Source organism: Dermacentor silvarum, chromosome 6 (genome assembly GCF_013339745.2).
Source record: "Dermacentor silvarum isolate Dsil-2018 chromosome 6, BIME_Dsil_1.4, whole genome shotgun sequence".
In the NCBI taxonomy this organism is placed as follows: domain Eukaryota; kingdom Metazoa; phylum Arthropoda; class Arachnida; order Ixodida; family Ixodidae; genus Dermacentor; species Dermacentor silvarum.
Genome location: NC_051159.1, coordinates 82,048,377 through 82,070,589, shown reverse-complemented (window position 1 = coordinate 82,070,589; position 22,213 = coordinate 82,048,377). Strand labels below are relative to the sequence as shown.

Genomic DNA, 22,213 nt, shown 5'->3' with positions numbered 1-22,213 from the left:
CTTCTAATGCAATCGACCAATTCCTTATTTTTTTCCCTGCTATCACTACCTGTCCACAGGTAAGCTACTCCCAGCCACGTCTTTTTACCTTGCCATGTACCACTAATCCATAAATGCTCTTTACATGTCTCGTTTACCCTTCGCCACTTCAGACCTCGCCTAATTAGTACGCCTACGCCTCCGCCTTTCCTTGACCCGGTCATTCTGTTGCACCCTTCCCATACAAAGTTGTCAATAACAGGCGGCTGCTCCAAATCTCGTAGATGCGTTTCGGTCAAGGCGTACACACTAATCGCTTCATCATTCAGTTGCGTTTGAATTTCCAGCCATTTTTCCTGCTTACGACCACCCTGCATGTTAATGTAGCAAATTTTACCTTCTCTATTCTTATCCTTTCTGCGTCTTTTCCTGACTCCTGGTCGCCTAATTCTGCCATTTACTGGTAAGCCTAATTGTTTACGGCTTGTATGGTGCTGCCACCTGGTGGCGCAGAGCTCAAACAGACAAAAACAGCTAATATTACAGTAACCAAGTGTATTCTACTTCGCTGCTGGTGTAAATCTTCGGCAGCAACACGATTACGCCACTGCCGAAAATTTACACCAGGAAATGACCAATATTTCTTGCATAAGTGTCTGGTGCGGAGCGTAATCTTCGCGCTACGGTTCGCGAAAACCTGACCGGCACTTCCACGGCCGCCTGCTCTTCTTCGTCGCTTGACGCGGAAGGCTCGTAACCGTAAGCGGTAATATTTCTTGCCAAGTCGGGATGATCCTCGTCTTCAGACGTGTACTCATCGCTGGTAGACGCACCAGAACTCGAATCCATGCTCGCGATGACGGCGTCGGCGCGCTTCGAATCACCGTTACTAGGTTAGTATATTTTGCTTCGAATGACCGTGGCCGGCCGGCTGGCTATCCGACGAGGGTGTCGTGACGTCACACCTTCCAATTCCCGCGGGTCGGGCGGCGAGGCGCGCTAACAAAAACGCCAAAAATTAAGCCATCGGCTCAAAAATGAGCCAAGTGACTACTTCTTTTCGATGTAATCACACACTGAGGATTCATTTTCAGCATTTCCGTAAAATTTTCAGATTTTGTGTCCGTATATCTTTAATAGAATCAAAATAACCTCAATCAGAGATCTCAACTAAAGGTAAACGTAAATCGGTTTCTTTCCTTTAGTCATGCTCGTCATTGATTGCTATATGCCAAGCCAGAATCTTCACGGACGATGAATTAGATTCTGTGAACTTGTGCATGTTCCAATCGGGGTAAAAAATGAGTGCATTGACAACGCAGTATTATAGCCGGTATATATGATCAATGTATACAGGAGCGCTTGAAAGGCGGGAAAAAATCCGAAAAAGACAAGCGTACTGGACGATTTCCAACTCGGCCAGTACTCCATCTTTTTCTAGTTTACTTTTGAAATTCCAGGCGAGATTTAACGTTGTATGTGTATTCCACAGAGTCTTATGCCTCCCCATATGAGTACTCATACGCCAATTAGTATTCCTGCTGATGCAATATTCACGGTACCTGTGTATTGCTAACAAAAATAAGCCCAATGAAGCCATGAGAAGGGTGCACTTGCATGATGTCATTTCATTGTATAGTAAGGAAGACATACCTGTAGGAGGCTTTTCGTTTTACACATGCACTGATAATTCATTCGTTGGTTACTATAAGAAATCTGAATAGGCCTTTTGATGTAAAGATGCGAATCGGGCCCACTTTATAAAGGCAAACTGACAAGAACTGTGTGGTAGCCAGCACGCGGAATGACGCTTTCGCCATTCGGTCTGTTTGTCCTGCAAAGATAGTATGGTTCAACAGCTACATAATCCATACAGTTACCAAAAGAAAACCTTGCACTTCTGTTCTGCTTGTAATTTAGTCAGGTCATGCCACAGCTTTGATAGTTATGTTTGCGGCAAATGCGACCTATTTAGTAGCGAGGCATGCAAGCAAGTACTGACGCATAGCCGTGGTGACATCGGCGTGCGTGATAAGGCTGGCGCGCCTGGTTGTCCTTGGTGACTGTTTATGTCTGTCGGAAAGCTTTGCTAGATTACGAGCACAGCCAACACCACCTAGATAGCACAAGCACCGTTCACTCCGATCCACGACGTCTTGCTACCTGGCCCGACTGCCATAGAATCTAATGGGGATGCTCCTAGAGCACTGCACGGGCTCGGGCTTACCCGAAAGCCCGAGCCCGGCCCGGCCCGTGGGCCGGGCCGGGCCGGGTAGAGCAGTTTTTTCACGGGCTCGGGCCGGGCTCGGGCACGGCGTGTGCTTTTTGACCCGTTCCCGGGCCGGGCTCGGGTTTTTTGACGCGGGCCCGGGCTGGCCTCGGGCTTTCTGCGAGTTAATCTCGGGCTTCTCAACTCTGAAAAACATGTATTGTTTGGTCTCGGGCCGGGTTCGGGCCGGTTTCGAGCCGGGCTCGGGCCGGACTCGGGCTTAAGGTAAAGGGGTGGCGCGCCGGGCCGGGCGGGTAACGTAAATTATTTCCGGGCCCGGGCCGGGCCCGGGTCTCGCCATAAAAGTTTTGATCGGGCTCGGGCGGGCCGCCCAATGTAAAAACGGGCCCGGGCCGGGCCTGGGCCGCAAGAATCGGCCCGTGCAGTGCTCTATCATGCTCCCGAGTTAGCAGCGGTGATTTCGACGCCACCGCTTTCATCACGCCAGGCTTGGCAACGAAAATTTCGGGCCAGGTAGCATGACGTCATGGATCGGAATGAACAGGCCCTGTGCTATCTAGGTGTTGTTGGTAGAGCCTGTGGATACAAATGGAAATTGTGTCGCTGATAAGCAACTTGAGTGCTGAATAGCTATGCCTTGCATAAAGTGGCAACCGTTGTGCCGATGTAGTTATCCTGGACATTATTGTGTTGTAGAAAACGAGACTGATTAATGAACATACTCTACGGTAAAGTGCAGTATGCTAAAATTTTCCCAACGTTGTTCATAGGGCCCCCTCCGCGTCTTGGTCTTATAGCCTTCCTAGTACAGCTAATGTGGGCAGGAGAGTGCGTCCGAGAAGAATGATAATAATAATATAATGAATAATGAAGAATGAATAATAATATATTGGAGAGCAGAAGCTGAGTTACTGGCAATCAAACACGGCCTCCGCTGTGCTCCCGTTCCTTCGTCAATGCCTAACACTGCGACGGCTACGGCGGAAGGGGGCGTGGCCACAACGCTCCGCCTTCTCAAATGTCACCGTGACGTGCAGTTCAAATTTCATTTTGGATTTTAACGCCGACGCAACGACTTCAGATGTTGGTGCCCACGACGCGCTAAACGTAAGCCAAACGCGTTTGTCCTCAGCGAACCGCAGTGTGCTTAGCCAGTGGACTCGTGGCGGCATCCCACGGCGGCCGCGGTATCTACGTTGCGTAGCCCACCGTAGCTACCAATAGCAGCCGCGTATAAGAATGCGCTTTATTACGAAATAAAACGTCCAGAAGAGAGTGAGGAGCAGGCTTGTGTTTGAAAAGAGAGCGTTTGAGAGAAAGGTGACTTCGCGCTCCGCTTGCGAGATCCACGCACCGCGTACGACAGCAAAACTTGGCTAACAGTAGCGTATTAGCGCGTTAACAGTATGCTACCCGCGGACTATGCTATTTCACTAAGCCCGAATGGTGGTTCAGCGCCGCTTTAAGGTGCACACAAGGCATGGATGCTAATTCCTGGAAGCAATATGTATACTACAGGTGTCTTAAAGAGAACAAGGATAAGCAAGGAGCCATCGATGTAGAAGACATCTCGGTAGATGTAAACAGTTTGTGTATGGTTATTCAGTGGAATAATTCATACTGCTACGGCAAGAGCCAGGCAAGGAGAAGAGGGAGAAGACGTTAGCTGGCGCAGCCTATAGACACCATCTTTACTTCACCATCAACCTCGTTCTTTAAATAAACCAGTTCAATCTTAACCATAACAGTGTTGTGGTGAAGATGCTGGGTACTTCGACGAAGACGGCGGAGCTGCTGCAGCAAGTGCCACGCCGAAGCCGACGCCTCGCTCGACTGCCGCCGACTCCACTGGAGATCACGATGTCCCACAGTGGCGACCAACAGCCTTCTCTGGCTGCTCCAGTGCGGACAACCGGCGCCTGGATGAATTAGATGGAGCCGCGTCCTTTCTCAGGAAAATTTGTCGAGGACGCGGAGGAATGGCTCACCCACTACAAGCGTGTGAGCAAGTACAACGGCTGGACCTCCACGGCTCAGCCAGACAATGTCGTTCTGTTCCTCACGGACACTGCGCTAGTGTGGTTCGAGAACCATGAAGATACCTTCACAACGTGGGACAGCTTCGTTACTGACCTCACAGAGTGCTTTGGCGATTCCGCCACGAAAAGGAAGATGGCGGAGCAGACATTGCTTCAGCGCACTCAAGTCCCAGGTGAGACCAGTACTACGTACATAGAGGCGATCCTGAAGCTTTGTAAAACGGTCAATCCTCGAATGTCCGAAGAGGACAAAGTTGGACACCTTTTCGAAGGCATATCCGAGGATGTTTACAGTTTACAATTACTTAACCGGACAGGAGAATCTCGCCTCGGTCGCCAACCTCATGAAGCATTGCCGTACATTTGAGGCCTTGAAGATGCACCGTGTCACGCCAAAGTTCGGGAGGTTAGCGAATGTCACAATGGTTACGAGCGTTGACGACAACTACAGTTTTGAATTTGACCTTGCGGCAACTATAAGGCAAATTGTCCGCGAAGAACTTGAACGACACACCAAAGGGGCGGATGTCGAACAGCTTGGTTGTGCTTCCAACCAACCTCAAGAACATGCATCTGCTGTATCCGCATTGTCTGACATGCCAGGCGCTGCAGACTGTCGAGTCGGTCAGCTGCGACAGCACCGATATTCCTTTCCCGACGTCATGATGCCCAATCAACGCACTCGTAGAGCTACCACCAAGAATCGGCAGTTGGAAGAGAGAGAGAGAGAGAGAGAGAGAGAGAGAGAGAGAGAAATAACATTTATTACCCCCGAAGGAACTAAAGCCCAAGTCCGGGCCTCCTGGTAGGCTCATGCCTCCTGGCCCAGCACGTTCTTGACGTGCTGCTCCAGAAGCGGCCACCATAGTTTTTCAAATCTTCGTGGGGGAGTGGTCCACTCCTCCCAGGTGCCAGGAAGCTGGTTGTGTGGTAATTTGGAAAGTATTGTCTTTTTGAAGATGGCGTTCGCAGGGCACTCCCACAAGATGTGTTTATTTGATGGATAGGTCCCGCACTGTTTACAAGGGGGGGAACCTGGGTCCCTGTTAATATAATGCGTATATGGCGGTGTGAGTAATGTGTGTGTTTGTGCTTTTCGTATGATTGAGGAGGATCGCATTTATTATTCGCAGCGTCCCAGGGTAGACCGCGGGGCTTACAACGTCGGTCACGCCTCGCCTGTGTGTTACAGCTGTGGTGCCTTAGGACACATTGCTTAATTTTGTCGCCGGCTCCGATAGACAACAATCTATGGCCCACCACCAGCTTGGCCTAATTTTGAACGCGACAGTTATGACGAGCACTGGCCGACAGACCCTGGTACTGCAAACACCACAGGAGGGCCACCCCGGAATACCTTCCATCAATATAGCAGAATGAGTGGCTCGCCAGCTTCAGACCGCAGCCTGACGCCACCAACCAGTCGCCAACGCCGGTCACCGTCACCACGGCGACGTTCTAAGTCACCACCGCCGTTGGGTAACAAGCCGGCGCGGCCGATGGAGGTAAGGTCGCCGGACAGTCTGCGTCTCTGCGAAATACTCATCTGCCGATTATGATGGTGAAGAAAAAAAGTGCGTGTGTTAATTGATAGTATACCTACAACAGCATTAGTGGATACTGGTGCTACCGTTTCCGTCATGAGTGTGACTTTCAAAGAAAGGCTGGGTCGGAAAGTAATGTTCCCGTGGAATGATGGTGTGACGTTTCGTGGTGTCAGTGGAGAGTGCCTTATTTCCCTTGGTATTTGTGTTGCAAGTGTTTTATTCGGAGGAGAAGATCTTAAAAGAGAATTTCTCGTACTAAAGCGGTGCACTCAGGATTGATTTTTTTCAGGATTGTGGCGCTTCCGTTAACTGTGGCAAAGGCGAAATTACTTTGAATAGCGCGCTTCTCGCCACCCTTGCCGACGCATCTTTACCAGAGAAAAACTATTGTGTTGTTTCTAACGATTTACGGCTTTTGGCTTGGTCGCTGTCATGTGTCCCTGTCAATGTCGCTGCTGCCAACCTTTTATCGTTTGACGCGCAAGCCCAGCCACTTACGTCGAGCTGCGCGAAGAAAGATGTAGTTGTGCCACGCTCTCTCGTGAGAGTCGTAAATGGCGCCTCAAATTCGTAGGATTTCAATTGTTCTTGCGTCCCTGCTGTTCTCCCGCGTGATATGAAGCTCGCTGAATTTGACGAGATCACTTACATCTCCATTACAGTTCTAAGAGAGGAAGAGCAGTCTCATACTACCTATCCCCACCGAAGCACATCTGAAGAGCAAATCCTGCGGATGATCAACAAGACGCTGCCCTCACATGAGCGCCATGCTCTCGCACAAGGTTTGCTGGCACATCTTTCTGTGTTTGATTTCACACAAGGTGACAAGCAGGCTTCACTCCCGCGTTCTCGTGGTCACCACATAATTGACACCGGATCTGCTCACCCCATTGGGCAAAAGCCTTACCGCGTGTCTTCAACAGAGAGGAGAGTTATCGCTGAACAGGTGAAAAACATGCTACGGAAAAGTGTTGTTCAAGAGTCCTCTAGTCCATGGGCAGCACCAGTAATGTTAGTAAAGAAGAAGGATGGATCGTGGCGGTTCTGCGTTGATTACTGGAAACTAAACGCGGTCATCAAAAAGGATGTGTTCCAGCTTCCTAGAATTGATGATGTCATCGATTGTCTACATTCCGCTGCCTACTTTTCATCACTGGTTTTGATCAGGGTATTGGCAGATACCCATGCACTCAGACGATAAGGAGCAAACGGCCTTCGTGACACCAGATGGTCTTTATGAATTTAACGTTATGCCGTTCGGCCTTTGTAGCACACCAGAAACATTCGAAAGATTGATGGACACTATCCCCCGAGGACCTAAATGGAAAATTTGTTTGTCCTAACTCGATGATGTGGTGATTTTTGGCTGCACATGGAGTAGGCATAACAGACATCTCAGTCTTGTTCTGGATTGTATCGAACAAGCCGGCTTCATTCTAAATTCCACGAAATATCGTTTCGGGGAAACCGAAACGTTAGTACTTGGGAATCTGGTCGACAAAAACGGTGTGAGGCCAGATCCACGGAAGATTGAGGCAGTCAGCTCCCTCGAAGCACGGGAGTTGAGGAGAGTTGAGGACTTTCTTGGGCCTGTGCTCGTATTCTCGTCGCTCTGTCCCAAGATTTGCCGACGTGGTGTAAATCCTAACATGTCTTCTCCAAAAAGACGACCCTTTCAACTGGACATCGGCTTGCCATGACGCCTTCCTCCAGCTAAAATTTCTACTAGCGTCAGGGCCCATATTGCGTCACTTCGATGCATCCTTGCCTACGGAAGTGAACGCTGATGCTAGTGGCATCTTCATCGGTGCCGTACTATAGTGCAACATCATCAAGGAGCTGAACACGTTGTGGCTTATGCTAGTCGCTCTTTGACCAAGGCGGAACGCATTTGCACTGTCACCGAACAAGAATGCTTGGAAGCCGTGTTCGCTGTTCACAAATTTTGGCCCTATATTTACGGACGCCCATTCACTATCGTTACCGACCAATACCCGTTAGGCTGGTTGGTGAATCTAGGTGACCCGAGTGGTCGACTGGCACGTTGGGCTCTTCGACTGCAGGAGTACGACCTCATTATGTCCTACAAGTCTGGGCGTCGCCACGGAGATGCGGACTGTCTCTCCCGCCTTCCTCTGACGACGACGGAGTGTGACGAAGACAATTTTGATTACTGTTTTGCTATCATTTCTCTATATTCCCAGACTCGATGACTTTCAGGGCAGAGCAGAAAAATGATATTAGTTTGGAACCTCTATCTGTGGCTGCATCACGTCCTGGAGCCACCGGTCGAGTTTGTGTTTGTGACGGCCTGCTTTACAAGACCAATTATTCGGCTAAAGGGGCACGCTTCCTTCTGGTGGTACCGCAGAGTTTGCGAGCAGACATACTGAGAGCCATGCACGACGATGCGACCTCTGGCCATCTAGGATTCATCAGAACTCTGAACCGGACGCAGGATTGTTTTTACTGGCCCAGAATGCGAGGCACAGTCAAGCACTACGTCGCCAGTTGCGAACGATGTCAACACTACAAGCGCGCTACAACCGCTCCGCCGGGTCTTCTCCAACCTCTGCCACCACCTCACCTGCCATTTGAACAAGTGGGTATCGATCTTTTGGGCCCATTTCCCCGATTATCTAACGACAACCGATGGGTGATCGTATGTGTCGACCACCTGACCCGTTACGCAGAAACGTCGGCCGTGCCATTTTGAACAGCTGCGTGCGTTGCCACGTTTTTGCTTCGATTCATTATTCTTCGGCATGGAACCCCCCCCCCCCCCCTCCTCTCCCGTCTCCCCGTCTCGTCATTAGTGATCGCGGTCAACAGGTCGTTGCGGATGCCGTAGAAGAACTGCTTCGTCTCTGTAATTCGCAGTTCCGCCATTCAATGCCTTATCACCCTCAGACAAATGGGCTTGTAGAAGGTACGAACAGAACTCTAACTAACATACTGGCCATGTACGTATCTTCCGATCACAGAGACTGGGATGACGTACTCTCCTTCATTACCTATGCTTATAATACTGCAAAGCATGAGACGACTGATTACCGTCCTTGCTATCTTTTTTATGCACGTCCGCCGCTAAGCTGCATTGACACTATACTACCGTTTGACTTTCACAGCGAGTACTCTGTTGCCAAGACGCTGTGTGTTGCCGAAGAAGCGCGGCATATTGCTCGTCTTCGTACTGTGGCATCGTAACACCGATCAAAAGAGCGCTATGACAGCCGACATCAGTCTGTCTCGTACGCTAAAGGAGACTTTGTGTGGTTGTGGACTCCGCAACGTAAACGTGGTTTATGCGAAAAGTTTTTACACCAGTACACGGGCCCATTCGTCATTAAAGATCGCTTGAGCGACTTGACGTACGTGGTGGCACGCTTTACGTCAGCTGGTCGTCAGTCTAGCCGGACCCAGTTAGTACATGTTGCTCGCCTTAAGCGCTTTCACCCTACACTTTCACAGTGATTTGGACTTTCCCAGCGGGATTCGTCTGGGAACCGGGGATTGCTACGGCATGAGCCAGGCAAGGAGAAAAGGAAGAAGACGTTAGCTGGCGCAGCCCATGGACGCCATTTTTACATCACCATCAACCTCGTCCTTTAAATAAAGCCTGTTCAACCTTAACCGTAACAATATGTAATTGCAACCTTAACAGAAGGAATCGATAGTTTGATCCTTAAATGAAGCAGCAGGTAAAGCAAAGATGTTCGAGCTGTGTTCAGATGCTTGTCGTAACTGCAGAAAACGAAGAAGTATCGCGATAACAGTGCGGCCAATCCCCCTCGTGGGTACGAGCCATTATTTGAGGCAACAACAACAATAACAGCAGTGACGCAGCTATGGCATGGTAGAATCAACTCTCCGTGAGGTTGATCTTTGTCGAGCGAAAAAGTTATTTTTCTTTTTTTTTGATCCCACTGATTTAACAACTCTAAAATTAAAACCACTGGGCTAATAAATATTTAGGCATTTTGAAGCACTGTGAATAACAAAGTGCGAAACAATGTCTGCCAAAGCACCTATATTTCTGCGCCAAGGGAGCGCGCGCTAGCACGGGTTTCTTGTAGGCGCAAGTGCCATTCCTCGCGAGGCGAGGGAGGTGAAAGGCGCGTAGACGCGAGGTTGCGGGCGTCGGCACGCGTAGCACGCGTGGCCTACAGACTGTTTTCAGAGACACGCAGTGCGTTTGGCTGCAACAACGACAACGTCGAGTGGGCGCACCATCATGCTACGCGCAATCATCTCGGCAGCGGAGAAAGGAAGAGAGAGAATAAACTTTATTAAAGCGAAGCTTTCTATGTCTCACTGATTCGTCCATGAGCACCGAAAACGTACTGCAGGAAAGCCAACTTACACAATGGAACTATCTGCGCATCTGCGCACACAATTGAACAATGGCGCACGACATACGTATCGTAGAACACTACAGTTTACATTCGCAGTTGTACCGATAAGAACAATGGGAACAGCAACGTCACGCTACCCAGACGAGCTGTATATATCTGCATTGCATTACGCGCGTCACGCAATGCATTCCTGGCCGTCACCATGGGTAGGCCGCGGGTGCAGCGCACGGTCGAAGAGGCTGCCGTACGCGAACGTAAGCGCGAGAGTGATCGTGGCCGTAAGGTCCATCCCGTGTATCGGCAACGACAGAGCCTCTAACCGTCTACCACAGCGATCACAAGGCAATACTGTGCAAGTGTAGAGTCGTCCATGAAAGTGTGAGTGTGTGCGTGTAATCAACGCTACATGATCTAAAATAAAGGCTGTGTCTTCATTCAATTTCAACGTTCAAAAAATACAATTCTTAACAAGCAATCAAATCACATATGCATCGCATCGGGTCGCTCAGCATTTCTTGGGTTCGTTGCGCGGTCGTTGGCTTTCGACTTTGACTTTGATTCAGTTTGCATGAGAGAAGGCTTCGCGTTCAACCATCTTTCTTTAAGAAAGGGGCTTTGGTTTTCAAGGACCCCGGTATGGGTTCACCCGGTTTGTTCTAGTTGTCTGCCAAGCCGAGCTGTTTGATCAGCTCGATCATGACTTGTACTACGTAGTGACATCTAGCCTTCCGCCGCGAGCATGACCGTTGTGGGCACGCACTCTACAGCGTGCCCGCTAAGCATCCGTGTGCACGCAACTAACAGTAGACAGAAAGTAAGCTAAACAACGCTGAAAAATGCATCGACAGTTTGGCATCGGTGTTATCCAGTACACCATTGATTCGTGACACCTGCAACGCCACAGATGGCACTCATCAGCCAGCATTGTGAGAAACCTGGTAGTCATCACGCCGCTGTAACTGCGCTGTGCAGCAGCACATGTGTCGAGTGCTGCGGCATACCAACACGTCGCTTTCGCGCATTGTTCAAAAACGATCTGAGGAGCATCAGCACAATGCTAAACCCATGCTAATGCCTTCAATTCTATCGCTTTCAATGCTTCGCGGCTTGAGCGAAATTTCCAATTTTTTTGTTTTTATGGTTGTAACGTTTTGTCGTAAACAGGTATGCTTCAAGGTACAGAAACTATTGGAAAAGTCAGAATGTGGTACACGAGAAGTTTTCTTTGATGTTCGGTCCTGCCAAGAGACTGCTGTTGAAGGTAACTTACCTTTCGTATTATGAAGCACGCAATTTTTGAACACCGAAAGTGTGCCGTAAGGTGTATAATCTGGAGATAAGTGTGAAATATCTGCTACATGTATATTTTTTACCCCATCCTATTTCTTGGGGAATCGAAGCTCTATTACTTAAGTGACTTGGCACATACTATTAACTATTAACTAACTTGAGTAATTATACATTACTCAAGCTTTTTTTTTTAGATGTCTCCTTCGCGTCCTTCGTCTGGTGCGATCATCTCCAGCGCAGTATCCACGTCACGGTGCAGTTTTCTGCAAATGTCTCCTACCTGTAGACCTCAGCAAAATTTCTGCCAAGCGACGCTAGAGCGATGCCCAAAGTTACCTGCTTCTCGCAGAAGGCCCGCGCTTTTAGTCCCTCTTAGAACATCACATAAAAACCGTGAGTACGTTTTAGGGATTTTTTACCAGAAGGAAAACATTAATTCGGTTGCAACCTAAACCGTTTGTCGCGCGTGCAGTACAAAACTGCACGCGCGACAGACCTCCGTGCACAGTTTAGAATCAAAATCAACTAGGTGACGGGACCGGATGCACGACGGCTGGTTACATTAATCGCTGTATAAATGATGCAGGACTTTAACCATTTAAGGACGAGACATATAGGTACCCCAACAAATCTTTATTTCCTATCTAAATGTGCAAAACACATCACGAATAAGCATAATCAACAAAAAGAAAAAAAAATATATTTTCCGGAAATGTTTTCAGCAAATGTTTTCAGCAAGTAAACCCCAGGCAGGCAACTGGGAGTGGACTCCACCCCAAGCCACTTAAGGCTTCGATTTTATGTTGTATAGACAGCTCTCGTAATATGTGAACCATAGGTGTACATTTCATTTGCTTTACATCACATGTATGACGCCCCTGCAGCTGGATATCTTGCCTTGGCCTGTCTCCTCTGACCTTTCTTTTAAAAGACAGTAAGTCGCGTGCCAAACTTCTTCCTCGTAAAATATTCCTGCTGTAAACCAACAAATCACGCTTGCTGCCTGTCATTCAGTGTTGGCCGAAAACATTTAGCCAGAATCAATACTGAAACTCGGAAGAAAAAAGAAATTCTGGTGTGTTGCCTGTAGACAACACGCGTAAATAAAGGGTTAATATATTTAGCCACTTTCTTCGGCTGTAGACAACCCCATACGTCCTCCGGCAACAAATGCAAAACCAAGCATCGCCAGCAGTTTCCCATTTATTTTGATGGCTCTATAGCTCCGCGTTCATGAGATGGCGCACCATGAATGTTTTCCCCCCTTCGTGTCACGACAACATAATCGCACCTATCACGATGATGTGCAACTGTGCATGGAGTTGAAGTATTGGAGAAGATAGCAATAATCACAAATTGAGGGAAAGTACGCTGATGGTGGGTAAAAATCACGGAGCACGAAAAAGATTTTACGCCATTCGTTGGTGATTGCGGACTGTTGTGGTAATTTGTAATACGAATGAGTCGAACGACACAGAGCTCTAAGTCGTATAGCTGACCATTTGGCATCGTGCACGAGCGCACAATATTAAAAATAAATGCGTTATTTCTTTACAGCCAGTCTGCTTAAGTGACCAGGAGAGATACAAGAAATATGGACGACTGTTTGGGTAAGCATTCAGCCACCTGTCCTTGCCCACAAGACGACTGATTCGGCAATAGAAAACCAGAATGGTAGTTAGAATGGTAGTTAGAACGAAATCAAACCACACGGTTAGAATGTGTGCAAATGTGAAGTTCAGATTGCCGGCTTCTGCATTGATACAGGTTGTTGTGTGTACCTGAATGAAAGCAAGCCCTTATATTGGTGCGTGGTGCAACACTGCGATACTGCCTGCTTTGCAGACGTTTCGTATGCACGAAACAGCCACGTATACTTTTCATTAGCTCTCCCTAATATGAACAAAACAGAACACCGCTGGTAGATGGTAACTAGGCTCTCAAAGTTGTCGCCTTTAACCTTAAAAAAAGGATTGAATGAATCAAAAACAACGCACCACGGAGGCACCTTGTCTTCTTTAAGTCTCCGGGCTCTATAGTGTTGGCTACCACACTGGTTACGATCATGTTCTTTGTGAACGTGCACATGCTCGTGAGCATTCCACTCTACTAGATACGTTTCATTTGATCAATTATATGGACATAATATACTACTATATACTATACTATATGCATAATATACAATATAAGATAGACATATATATATGTCATGTCAGGCTATACGACATCCTGTAAACGCGAGTTATATTGCTACACTATTCTATAACTAAAGTTGCTCATTCCAGGTCTTACATTCTTGACAAAATTATTCCTCAGTATTTTAAGAATGACAGCCCACAACCAGATGTCATGAAACATAACACTGAAGGCACATGCCTTGTATCTTACATCTTCTCAATCTTTTAACTATTAAAAGTGCGAAACAATATCAAGGCTCAAACCTGGTAGGCTGTATTATCTCGGGGATTGGCCCACGAAAGAATTTTGAGACATACCCGATACAGAAAAGTGGTGGTAAAGTCGCTAAGACGTTGTCTTTAAATAATTAACGCAAATGACATTGTTCGACGGTAGGATACAACCAGAGGATCCCTAGCACAACAACTCGATTCTCTAACCCTTAGGCCATGGGCAAATCCCTCAGTAAGCGGATGTGCCATGGAGTAGGCGGATTTCATTTACTACAGATCGGTAGGGAATAAAATCAGTGTTTCCGCCACAAAGTATCAAAACTAGATGCAGCAGAGTGAAACATCTGCCAAAGCTCCATGCAGCTGTGGTAGGGTCTCCATCCGACGCGACAAGCGTCCGGCCGGCGCGCGGGGCCGCTGATTCAGGTGAAGGTGATGGTGGCGCCAGCACTCCATATATATATATATATATATATATATATACGAGAAGCAAGAGAAGCAATAATAAATAAATAAATAAGCCTCAGTGGGTATCCCGCGCTGGACCCACTCCTCCTATCTAGTACAATCTAGTCCTAACCTTTTCTTTCTTTTTTTTATTACACTAGCAGCTACTTTACCAGTTCCAATGTAGATCGAAAAGCTGAGAGATATAGTTCTGAAATTAATTTGTCTGTGAGATCAGTGTACGATGAATTTCTCGGTTGGGACTCTGGTACGTGTGTAACTGGTTGCAGAAAATTTATGGCCAAAATTTATTTGCATTGCGCTGCTATATGGGTCAACAAATGGTTTTACGATTTGATAGCATTGGTTTATTTGCGCGCGGGTTTGGACGGCTATTAGGCCGAAAAGCTTGCTTTTTGTGAATCTCGTGAATAAGGATTGCATGAAGATGTGCAAACCTTATTACATTACAGCTGGGCATTCCATGTAATGCGTAGGGTGGATAACCGGTGGACAATTATAGTTACAGAATGGATACCAAGAGAAAGGTAGCGCAGTCGAGGACTACAGAAAACTTGGTGGGGTGATGAAGTTAGGAAATTTGCAGGCGCAAGTTGGAATCAGCTAGCGAAATTTAGGGGTAATTGGAGATCGCAGGGAGAAGCCTTCGTCCTGCAGTGGACATAAATATAGGCTGATGATGATGATGATGATGATGTGCTAGTATGAAAGTGTGCTTTTAAAATGATGCAATTAACCTAACTAGTTAGAATTATTGATGTATCAAATTATAAAAATGGACAGTAGTGGCGGTAAATTTTTGTGCTAGGTAAAAAAGACGCATCACGTCATACAGAAAACTGGTTTAAACCCCAAAATTAATAGTTGAACTTTACATGCCTTTTGGACTGTGTCGACATCTTACATTTTTTTCCCTTGATTCATGTTGATCCAGCGCCTACGAGCGAGGGAAACCCTGTCTCTTTGTCGCCGAGCCTGATTTGATAAAGCAGATTTTGGTCAAGGACTTCCAGCATCTGCCGAATAGGATGGTATGCTACTTTAATTCATTCTTACATTTCCTTTAATGATTTATTAATCTAAGCATCGTCAACTTTAGGGCCTGCATAACTTACTACTTCAGGTAATGTTGCTCAGTACGTCGCATTAACTTAACACCGCTAGGGTCTTACCAGTACTGCGCATGACGGTGTTGTGTGGACATAAGGGAGCGATGAAAAAAGTGAAATTCTGCTAAGACAATTTCAGAATATTTCGAGAAATATTTTATGATATTTTAGAGTGTAGGATAATTAAATAAACGCGAAGTATGGAAACATACCTTTAAATATAATCCAACATTACAGCTTTTGAGACACCTGAATTTTTCATAAACACGGCCATATATATATATATATATATATATATATATATATAAAACCATTGCCTTCGCAATTTTATTGATCTCTCCATGCCTCTAATACACTTCTTAAATCCTTAATTATAGGGAGTAGGAAAATATTGATCGTCTTCCTGTGAAACAAAAAGAAAAAGGCAACAAATGCATTCAGGACTCAATAAATATCCGCTCACCAGTATAAGTTATCTCTATTTTTATTTACTAACTTTTTATAACACCTAATTATTTTTTGCTGTAGAAATAGATACAGATAGAGTAGCCGCGTAGTACTTTCCACATAATTTTTTCGTAGCAATCAATTTATGACCTAACCGAACAGAAAGCTATTAATGCGGATAAATACTCAGCTGTTGGCACAATCTGTGGACAAGGCCGTATCTGATTTACTCTTTGCAGATTGCCAGACATGGCAACTATACCTCGGTGCATTTTTTTATTACAGTTACAGCGAACATCAAATCCCCTCGTGGACAGCATGATGGTCATAGCAGCCGCGGAGCGTTGGCGAACAATCCGCCCGGCTACTACTCCGGCATTCTCGACTGGGAAGCTACGCAAAGTGCGTATATAAAGGTCGAGGCAGCGCACGCAACCTAGCATTACTGATATTGCTCCTTGATAATGTGCCATATTATTGCGATAGCAATTATATGGACACTTCAACCGGATTTCTGCCGTCGGCGTCGCCGTCGCCGTGAGGTTCCCTATAGATAAAATCTTCGCCGCGCGCCGTATGCCCGAGCGGAAGCGTGCGGGGACGCGCGCTATCACGGAGAGCGAACGCACTCAATCTCCCACGCGCAAGCAAGGAAGCGGGAAGCCAGCGCCGGAGGGAGCGGGGGGGGGGGGGGGGGGGGCACTTGTACTCTGCCAACAACCACGCTCGTCGCTCCGCCCGCACCGTCTCTTATCTCCCCACGGCTCTGACCTTTATGCACCGTGCATTCGCCGCTCAGTTTCCGTTGAAGCGATAGACCGCACGTACCTTCGCCGCTGCGGCGTATGCGCTTGCTGCCAGCGTTTTGACGGTCGTTGTCTGCAGTCATTCAGTGTGATCTATTCATGTTTGTCTGTGCGCGCTCACACCACGCTTGTTCATTCAGTTAGTAATAGTCGGGCCACATTTTCCAACGCACGCTACACATGCAATGCTGCCCGGATCGGCAGTGCAGCGCTACAGGTGTGCCCCTTCGCACGCGCTGCCCACGGGAAGCGCTTCTCACCAACACCACCGTTTCACACGCGCCTTCTCGTGGTCATCGAGTCTCTCTTCATGTCGGTCTACTTACGCCGCAGTACACCTGCTTACTTAATCAGCTCAGGTTTACTACAATTCATATTGCTACTAAAGCCGCTAACCTTACTTCGTATGACATTGCTGTGTTGCTATCGCATTCATTGCTTCGCCCTTAGGGCGAAACTGGGACATTTTTATTAGTATAAATATTGTCTTACAGGGACGTATAAGAGCTTGCGCTGTTCATGGACTGCTAGATGGTTGACTTATCTGATACATCACTGTATCCTCCGTATTGTTATTTCAGTTACTACTGGCGTTGCGCGGTAGTTATCGTTGCGCGGCAATTATAAAGAGTTATCGTCCTGAAGTTACGATAGGGGCCTGGTGGAAACGTTCCTACGATATCTTCATTCGTGCTGTCTTCTGTGGCCCGTGAAAAAGAAATTTAAATCACCCTAGGGTCGTATGACAGCATGGTGCTACGAAATTTTCGTACGTGCCGTGTTCGTTTTGTGTCATATTTCTCCAAATGCTGAGAATCTGGCACCTCGGCTACGGAGGCGTTGACATAGCCGACAGCTCAGAGAGTGTAACTCTATTCATATAGACAGGTTGAAAGTTTCAACTTACCAAACTTTCTACCTGCCCTGACCCACTCTCGAAACTGTTGGCGTAATACATTTTAAGTTTTAGAGTACGACAGCGCCTCCGTTGTGACATAATATTCTTCGAATAACTGACCCATTGACCTCGTACATTCTCATATAAATACCGTAATATCCCGAGTCATCGCCCACCACCCTTTTAGGCAAAAAGCCGAGTATGTCGAAACCACCGAGTCATCGCCCACTCCTATAGAGAACGTAAACTGCGGGCCTGGCCATTTGCGCAAAATTCATGCTGCGTTCGCTTTTGGGCACATGCGGATCGCAGTCACGTCTTCGAATTGTGATCTTCTGGAGCTTCCATCACGCGACGCAAGCAATTCATGTCGCGGACAGTAAAACATTGTTTTATGAATCTTGCGGGCAATATAACATCCCGCGATAAAAACTGAGTGTATCTTTTGTCCAGCCACGCTAGATGAAAACAAAGAATGCATTTTCCAGCTTTCTTTCTTTATTTTTTGGTCCCCTAGAGATGGCGCATCTAACCTTTGCTATCTAAAGTCCCTATATAAGAAAAGTACCGCCATCCTTTTATAAACGCCGCTTCTCTCTCTCCTGTATATCCGATTGGACGATGATAGCGCGCGCTTTTAACTTCTTTATATTTTCTTTTTTTTCCGCTTCAGAGCCATGTTGAAAGTCCTCTGCGCAGCCGAAGTCGCCGGCGGCGGCGGCGGCGCGCGCCCGGCCTGAAAGCTTCAACGTGGACTTTCTAGGTGCGCCACCGTCGACTTCGCTTTCGCAAGCAAAAAGTAAAGAAAAAAGCAAGCGCTTTAGGAGAGGAGGCGGCGGAGGAAAGAGTAGATGGCGGTACTTTTCTTATATAGGGCCTTTATTGCTGTCAATTTCAGGTGGGCGATGACTCGGTATATATATATATATATATATACCGAGTCATTAATAATAAAAATCGAGCCCCTCGGTTCCCTTTCTTCTCGTTCATTATATGTATTGGTAAGAGCACCGCACACGCGTATTGCGAACCCATCAGTTCGTGTCCCACCTGCGGCCAGTTGTTTTGTTTATCGGCTTTCATTTCCATTTATTTATCATTTCTTTAGTTCATTTACGAACTGCGCATAATTTTCCCTATTGTTGTCCTCGGTGCCATTCATTGTTGGCTGCTTATGATGTGACTAATACAAATCGAGCCCCTCGGTTTCCTGTTCTTCTCTTTCACACACACACACACACACACACACACACACACACACACACACACACACACACACACACACACACACACACACACACACACACACACACACACACACACACACACACACACACACACACACATTACTTACTTGTACTTACTTGTACTTGTACTTACTTGTACTTACTTGTACTTACTTGTACTTGTACTTACTTGTACTTGTACTTGTACTTACTTGTACTTACTAATTGAATTAAAGAAATGATAAATTCATGAAAATGAAAATGGATGAAAAAACAACTGGCCGCAGGTGCAGGTGCATTACGCGTGCGATGCTCTCACCATTGAGCTACCACGGCGCCGTTTTCCCATCCACTTTCTGTGGTATTTATGTCTTACAACTAGAACTAACCCTGGGAGTGCTAGCCAGCGCCACCACTCACAAACCTAGGCGGCGGATGTGGAACATCTCTTCTGCCGCAGGCGTCACGAGTACGTGATCTGTTTAGGTGAACGCAACTGGTCGATAAACCCACATATGCTACCCGAAGGCAGCAATGTTGCCGGATTCGAGCCCTCGTTGGTATGATTGTTTGTAAGCTTCTTAGTATATATATATATATATATATATATATATATATATATATATATATATATATATATATATATATATATATATATATGAAGGAGGTAGTTCGTCGGATCCGGTGTTGAATAAATTAAAAGAAGTGCAGGCACACCTAGAAAACCAAACCATGTATTTAGACGTTTCGGCCGGGGTCCGTCCTTCATCAAGAAGGATTATCACTCTAAGCAGGCCGGACCCCCATGTTGCTTTTCTACGTGCGCCTGCACTTATATATATATATATATATATATATATATATATATATATATATTCATACTTTCACAGAAACGAGTACAACATACCTTTTTGCACAATATATTGGGGACATTTTGGTTGGTGGAGCAGCCTTTGTCAATCTGAAAAAGCCTGGTCAACCAGCGAAAACTTCAGAAATATATTGCGCAAGAACAACGTACTCGTCATACTCCTTTCTCAGGAATTGCACCTCCAGGGCCATCAAGATTTCTACACTGCACGTTAAAGTATATATTGTCACGTAGTAGTGGCGGTAAAGAAAACAGTCGTAAAACTGAATGACGAAACGGACTCTTTATTGGGCGACCCTGTAACCACAAAAGCAAGTTGCACTCGCCGCACAACGATAGCGGCGAACACAGTCTTCGATCGTCGAAAATCTGATCATCGGCGAAACGCGTCGGCTTTTACTCCTGAGTCATCGAAGGTTCCAGATTAATCCCTGGTGTCCGCGTGTCTTCCAGAAAGTACTAGACAATTCGCGTCGCTCACACAATCAGATTACATGAGCGTCGGTGACAAGAGACAACGGACAACGGATAACCATTGATAACCTTCGAGAAACTTCTGATACATGCAGGCGCGTCCTGCGCCGAGCTATAGAACGTTTAACCTTTCTTAGCCGGTGAAAAGCGGTCACCGGTGAAAGATAAACGTGTACATGTGTCAAAATATATGTTTGCAGATGAATGCGATGATTCAAGATTGTGCGAGGATCACGAGTACGCATCTCGAAGAAGCGGCCGAGAAAAATCAGGACATCGATGTGAAATGGTGAGCTATAGATCTCACACACAGCACTATATGCGCCACGTTGGCTCAGTGTATGGGGCGTTTGGGTGGGGGCGAAATCTAAAGCGCTCATGCACCGAGCTTTTGATGAAAGTAAAGAAACACCGAATTGTGAAGCTTCTGGTGTATTGAAATCACCGACTGAGAATTTCCTCGGAATACCTCTGTGCAGACTGAAAGCGGCCGACGGTATACTTTTAGTAAAAGTAGGAAACGTGGCCGCATGCACGCGTGCAGACGCACACACGCTAAACCCAAAATTTCAACAATATTTAGGAACGACAGTGGTAGTTTCGTTGTATGTGTTAATGCATGCCACCATTCTCAACGGACCATGGATGTACTGAAGGTTAGTAGTTGCCAAAACTAGCTAGCATCGAAAGATATCGCTTAAGATAAGTAATGAGGTCTAATAACTTTTAAGAACAATGAACTGTAAGAACTGTTTTAAGAACAGTGAATATTATTAAGCACATCATCGACTCAGATGGCTCAATTTTGTGCACGAAAACATTAATATAAGCTCATTTGGGTCTAATCTGGTGACATCATGCTTCATTCCATTTTCATCACCTAGATGCCGGTCAGAATATACGTTGACGTACTACATTTATCGACAATGTTAGGGGCGAAGCACCTCAGGGCCGAGCTTTGTCCTTCGTAGTCCGTAGCTCTGGTTGGCATGGAGACCGCTATGTATGTATGTATATATATGTAGTATATGTACGCCAAGATCCGGATGCCGGCTTCCGGTTCCGCTTTCGTTTGCGCTTCTGGTTCCGGACGCCGGAAGAAAGCTTCCGGCGTTTTGCCCGAATGATCCACCGGTGCTTCGCCCGCTCATCATCATTCACTTCGTGGATATGCGGTGTTTTTTTTTTATGAGAAGCTACGGAGGCTTATTTGCCGCAAAAATTTACAGTGCACTCAAAAATCTTACTCTTTGCCGTTGGGTTGCATCGGTTTCTCTCAGGTTCTTTGGTCACTACTCACTTGACGTGATCGCAAGGTGCGCGTTCGGCACGAGGCTTGACTCCCACACGGACTCCACCAATGAGTTTGTGGCAGAAGTAAATAAGACATTTTCTGCAAGAAGAATGTCCTGGAGGGTGCTTGTTGCAAGTAAGCCTCGCTTCTGCTCCCGAATGTGGCAAACAATATTCATAAAAAATTTACAGCCACACACAAGCAAAAAAAAAAAAAAAAAGCGCCGCGGGTGTATTTGTACTAAGAAAGAGTGGATTGTCGCTTAAGAAACCGAACATTCTGGCACCGCGTGTATGGAACAAGCTGCAGTAACCAAACACTGCTTCTTTGCACAAACATTTACTTTATTCCATTGATAATGAGCACATTGGAAGAGTAGACAGGTGTCGGAACGATGCCTGGAAACGCGCCGATCTTTTTTGTTTATTTATTTTTTTTTAGTTCACGCCTCTCTCGTTAAGGGTGCAACAAGTCTGTAAAAAATCAACTTTTGTATTGAAATAACCATGGTAATAAGTGCTGTTAAGCTTGAATGCAAAAGTGATACTTTTCCCTCATCAGTTATTACTGGGAAGACACAATTAAATAACTCCTTCGAGCACTAGGCCACATTTTCAAAGCTAACCGACGCTGCTTCACTGTCGAATACAGGAAGAACCACACCGAGGCAGTTTCCGAGTAAATCGTGGTCACGTTGGAAAATTAACTTTTTTTAAGTGCGCTTCTCAGTGGTATTGAAACCGTGCTTATGCTTTCTTTTTACAGGGAA

General features: G+C 46.5%; 1 protein-coding gene across 3 annotated transcripts in view; it reads left to right on the top strand.

The window, feature by feature from the left end:
- Positions 1–22,213, top strand: part of LOC119456756 (cytochrome P450 3A24-like) — a 91,991-nt gene that overhangs the window by 55,103 nt on the left and 14,675 nt on the right. For all 3 annotated transcript variants that reach the window (XM_049668939.1, XM_049668937.1, XM_049668938.1), the window contains exons 2-7: positions 11,315–11,411; positions 12,998–13,050; positions 15,254–15,350; positions 16,161–16,277; positions 20,351–20,439; positions 21,431–21,579. In XM_049668939.1, coding sequence (XP_049524896.1) covers positions 11,379–11,411; positions 12,998–13,050; positions 15,254–15,350; positions 16,161–16,277; positions 20,351–20,439; positions 21,431–21,579 — 538 coding nt within the window. In that variant the 5' untranslated portion in view covers positions 11,315–11,378. The remainder of the gene's footprint in view (positions 1–11,314; positions 11,412–12,997; positions 13,051–15,253; positions 15,351–16,160; positions 16,278–20,350; positions 20,440–21,430; positions 21,580–22,213) is intronic.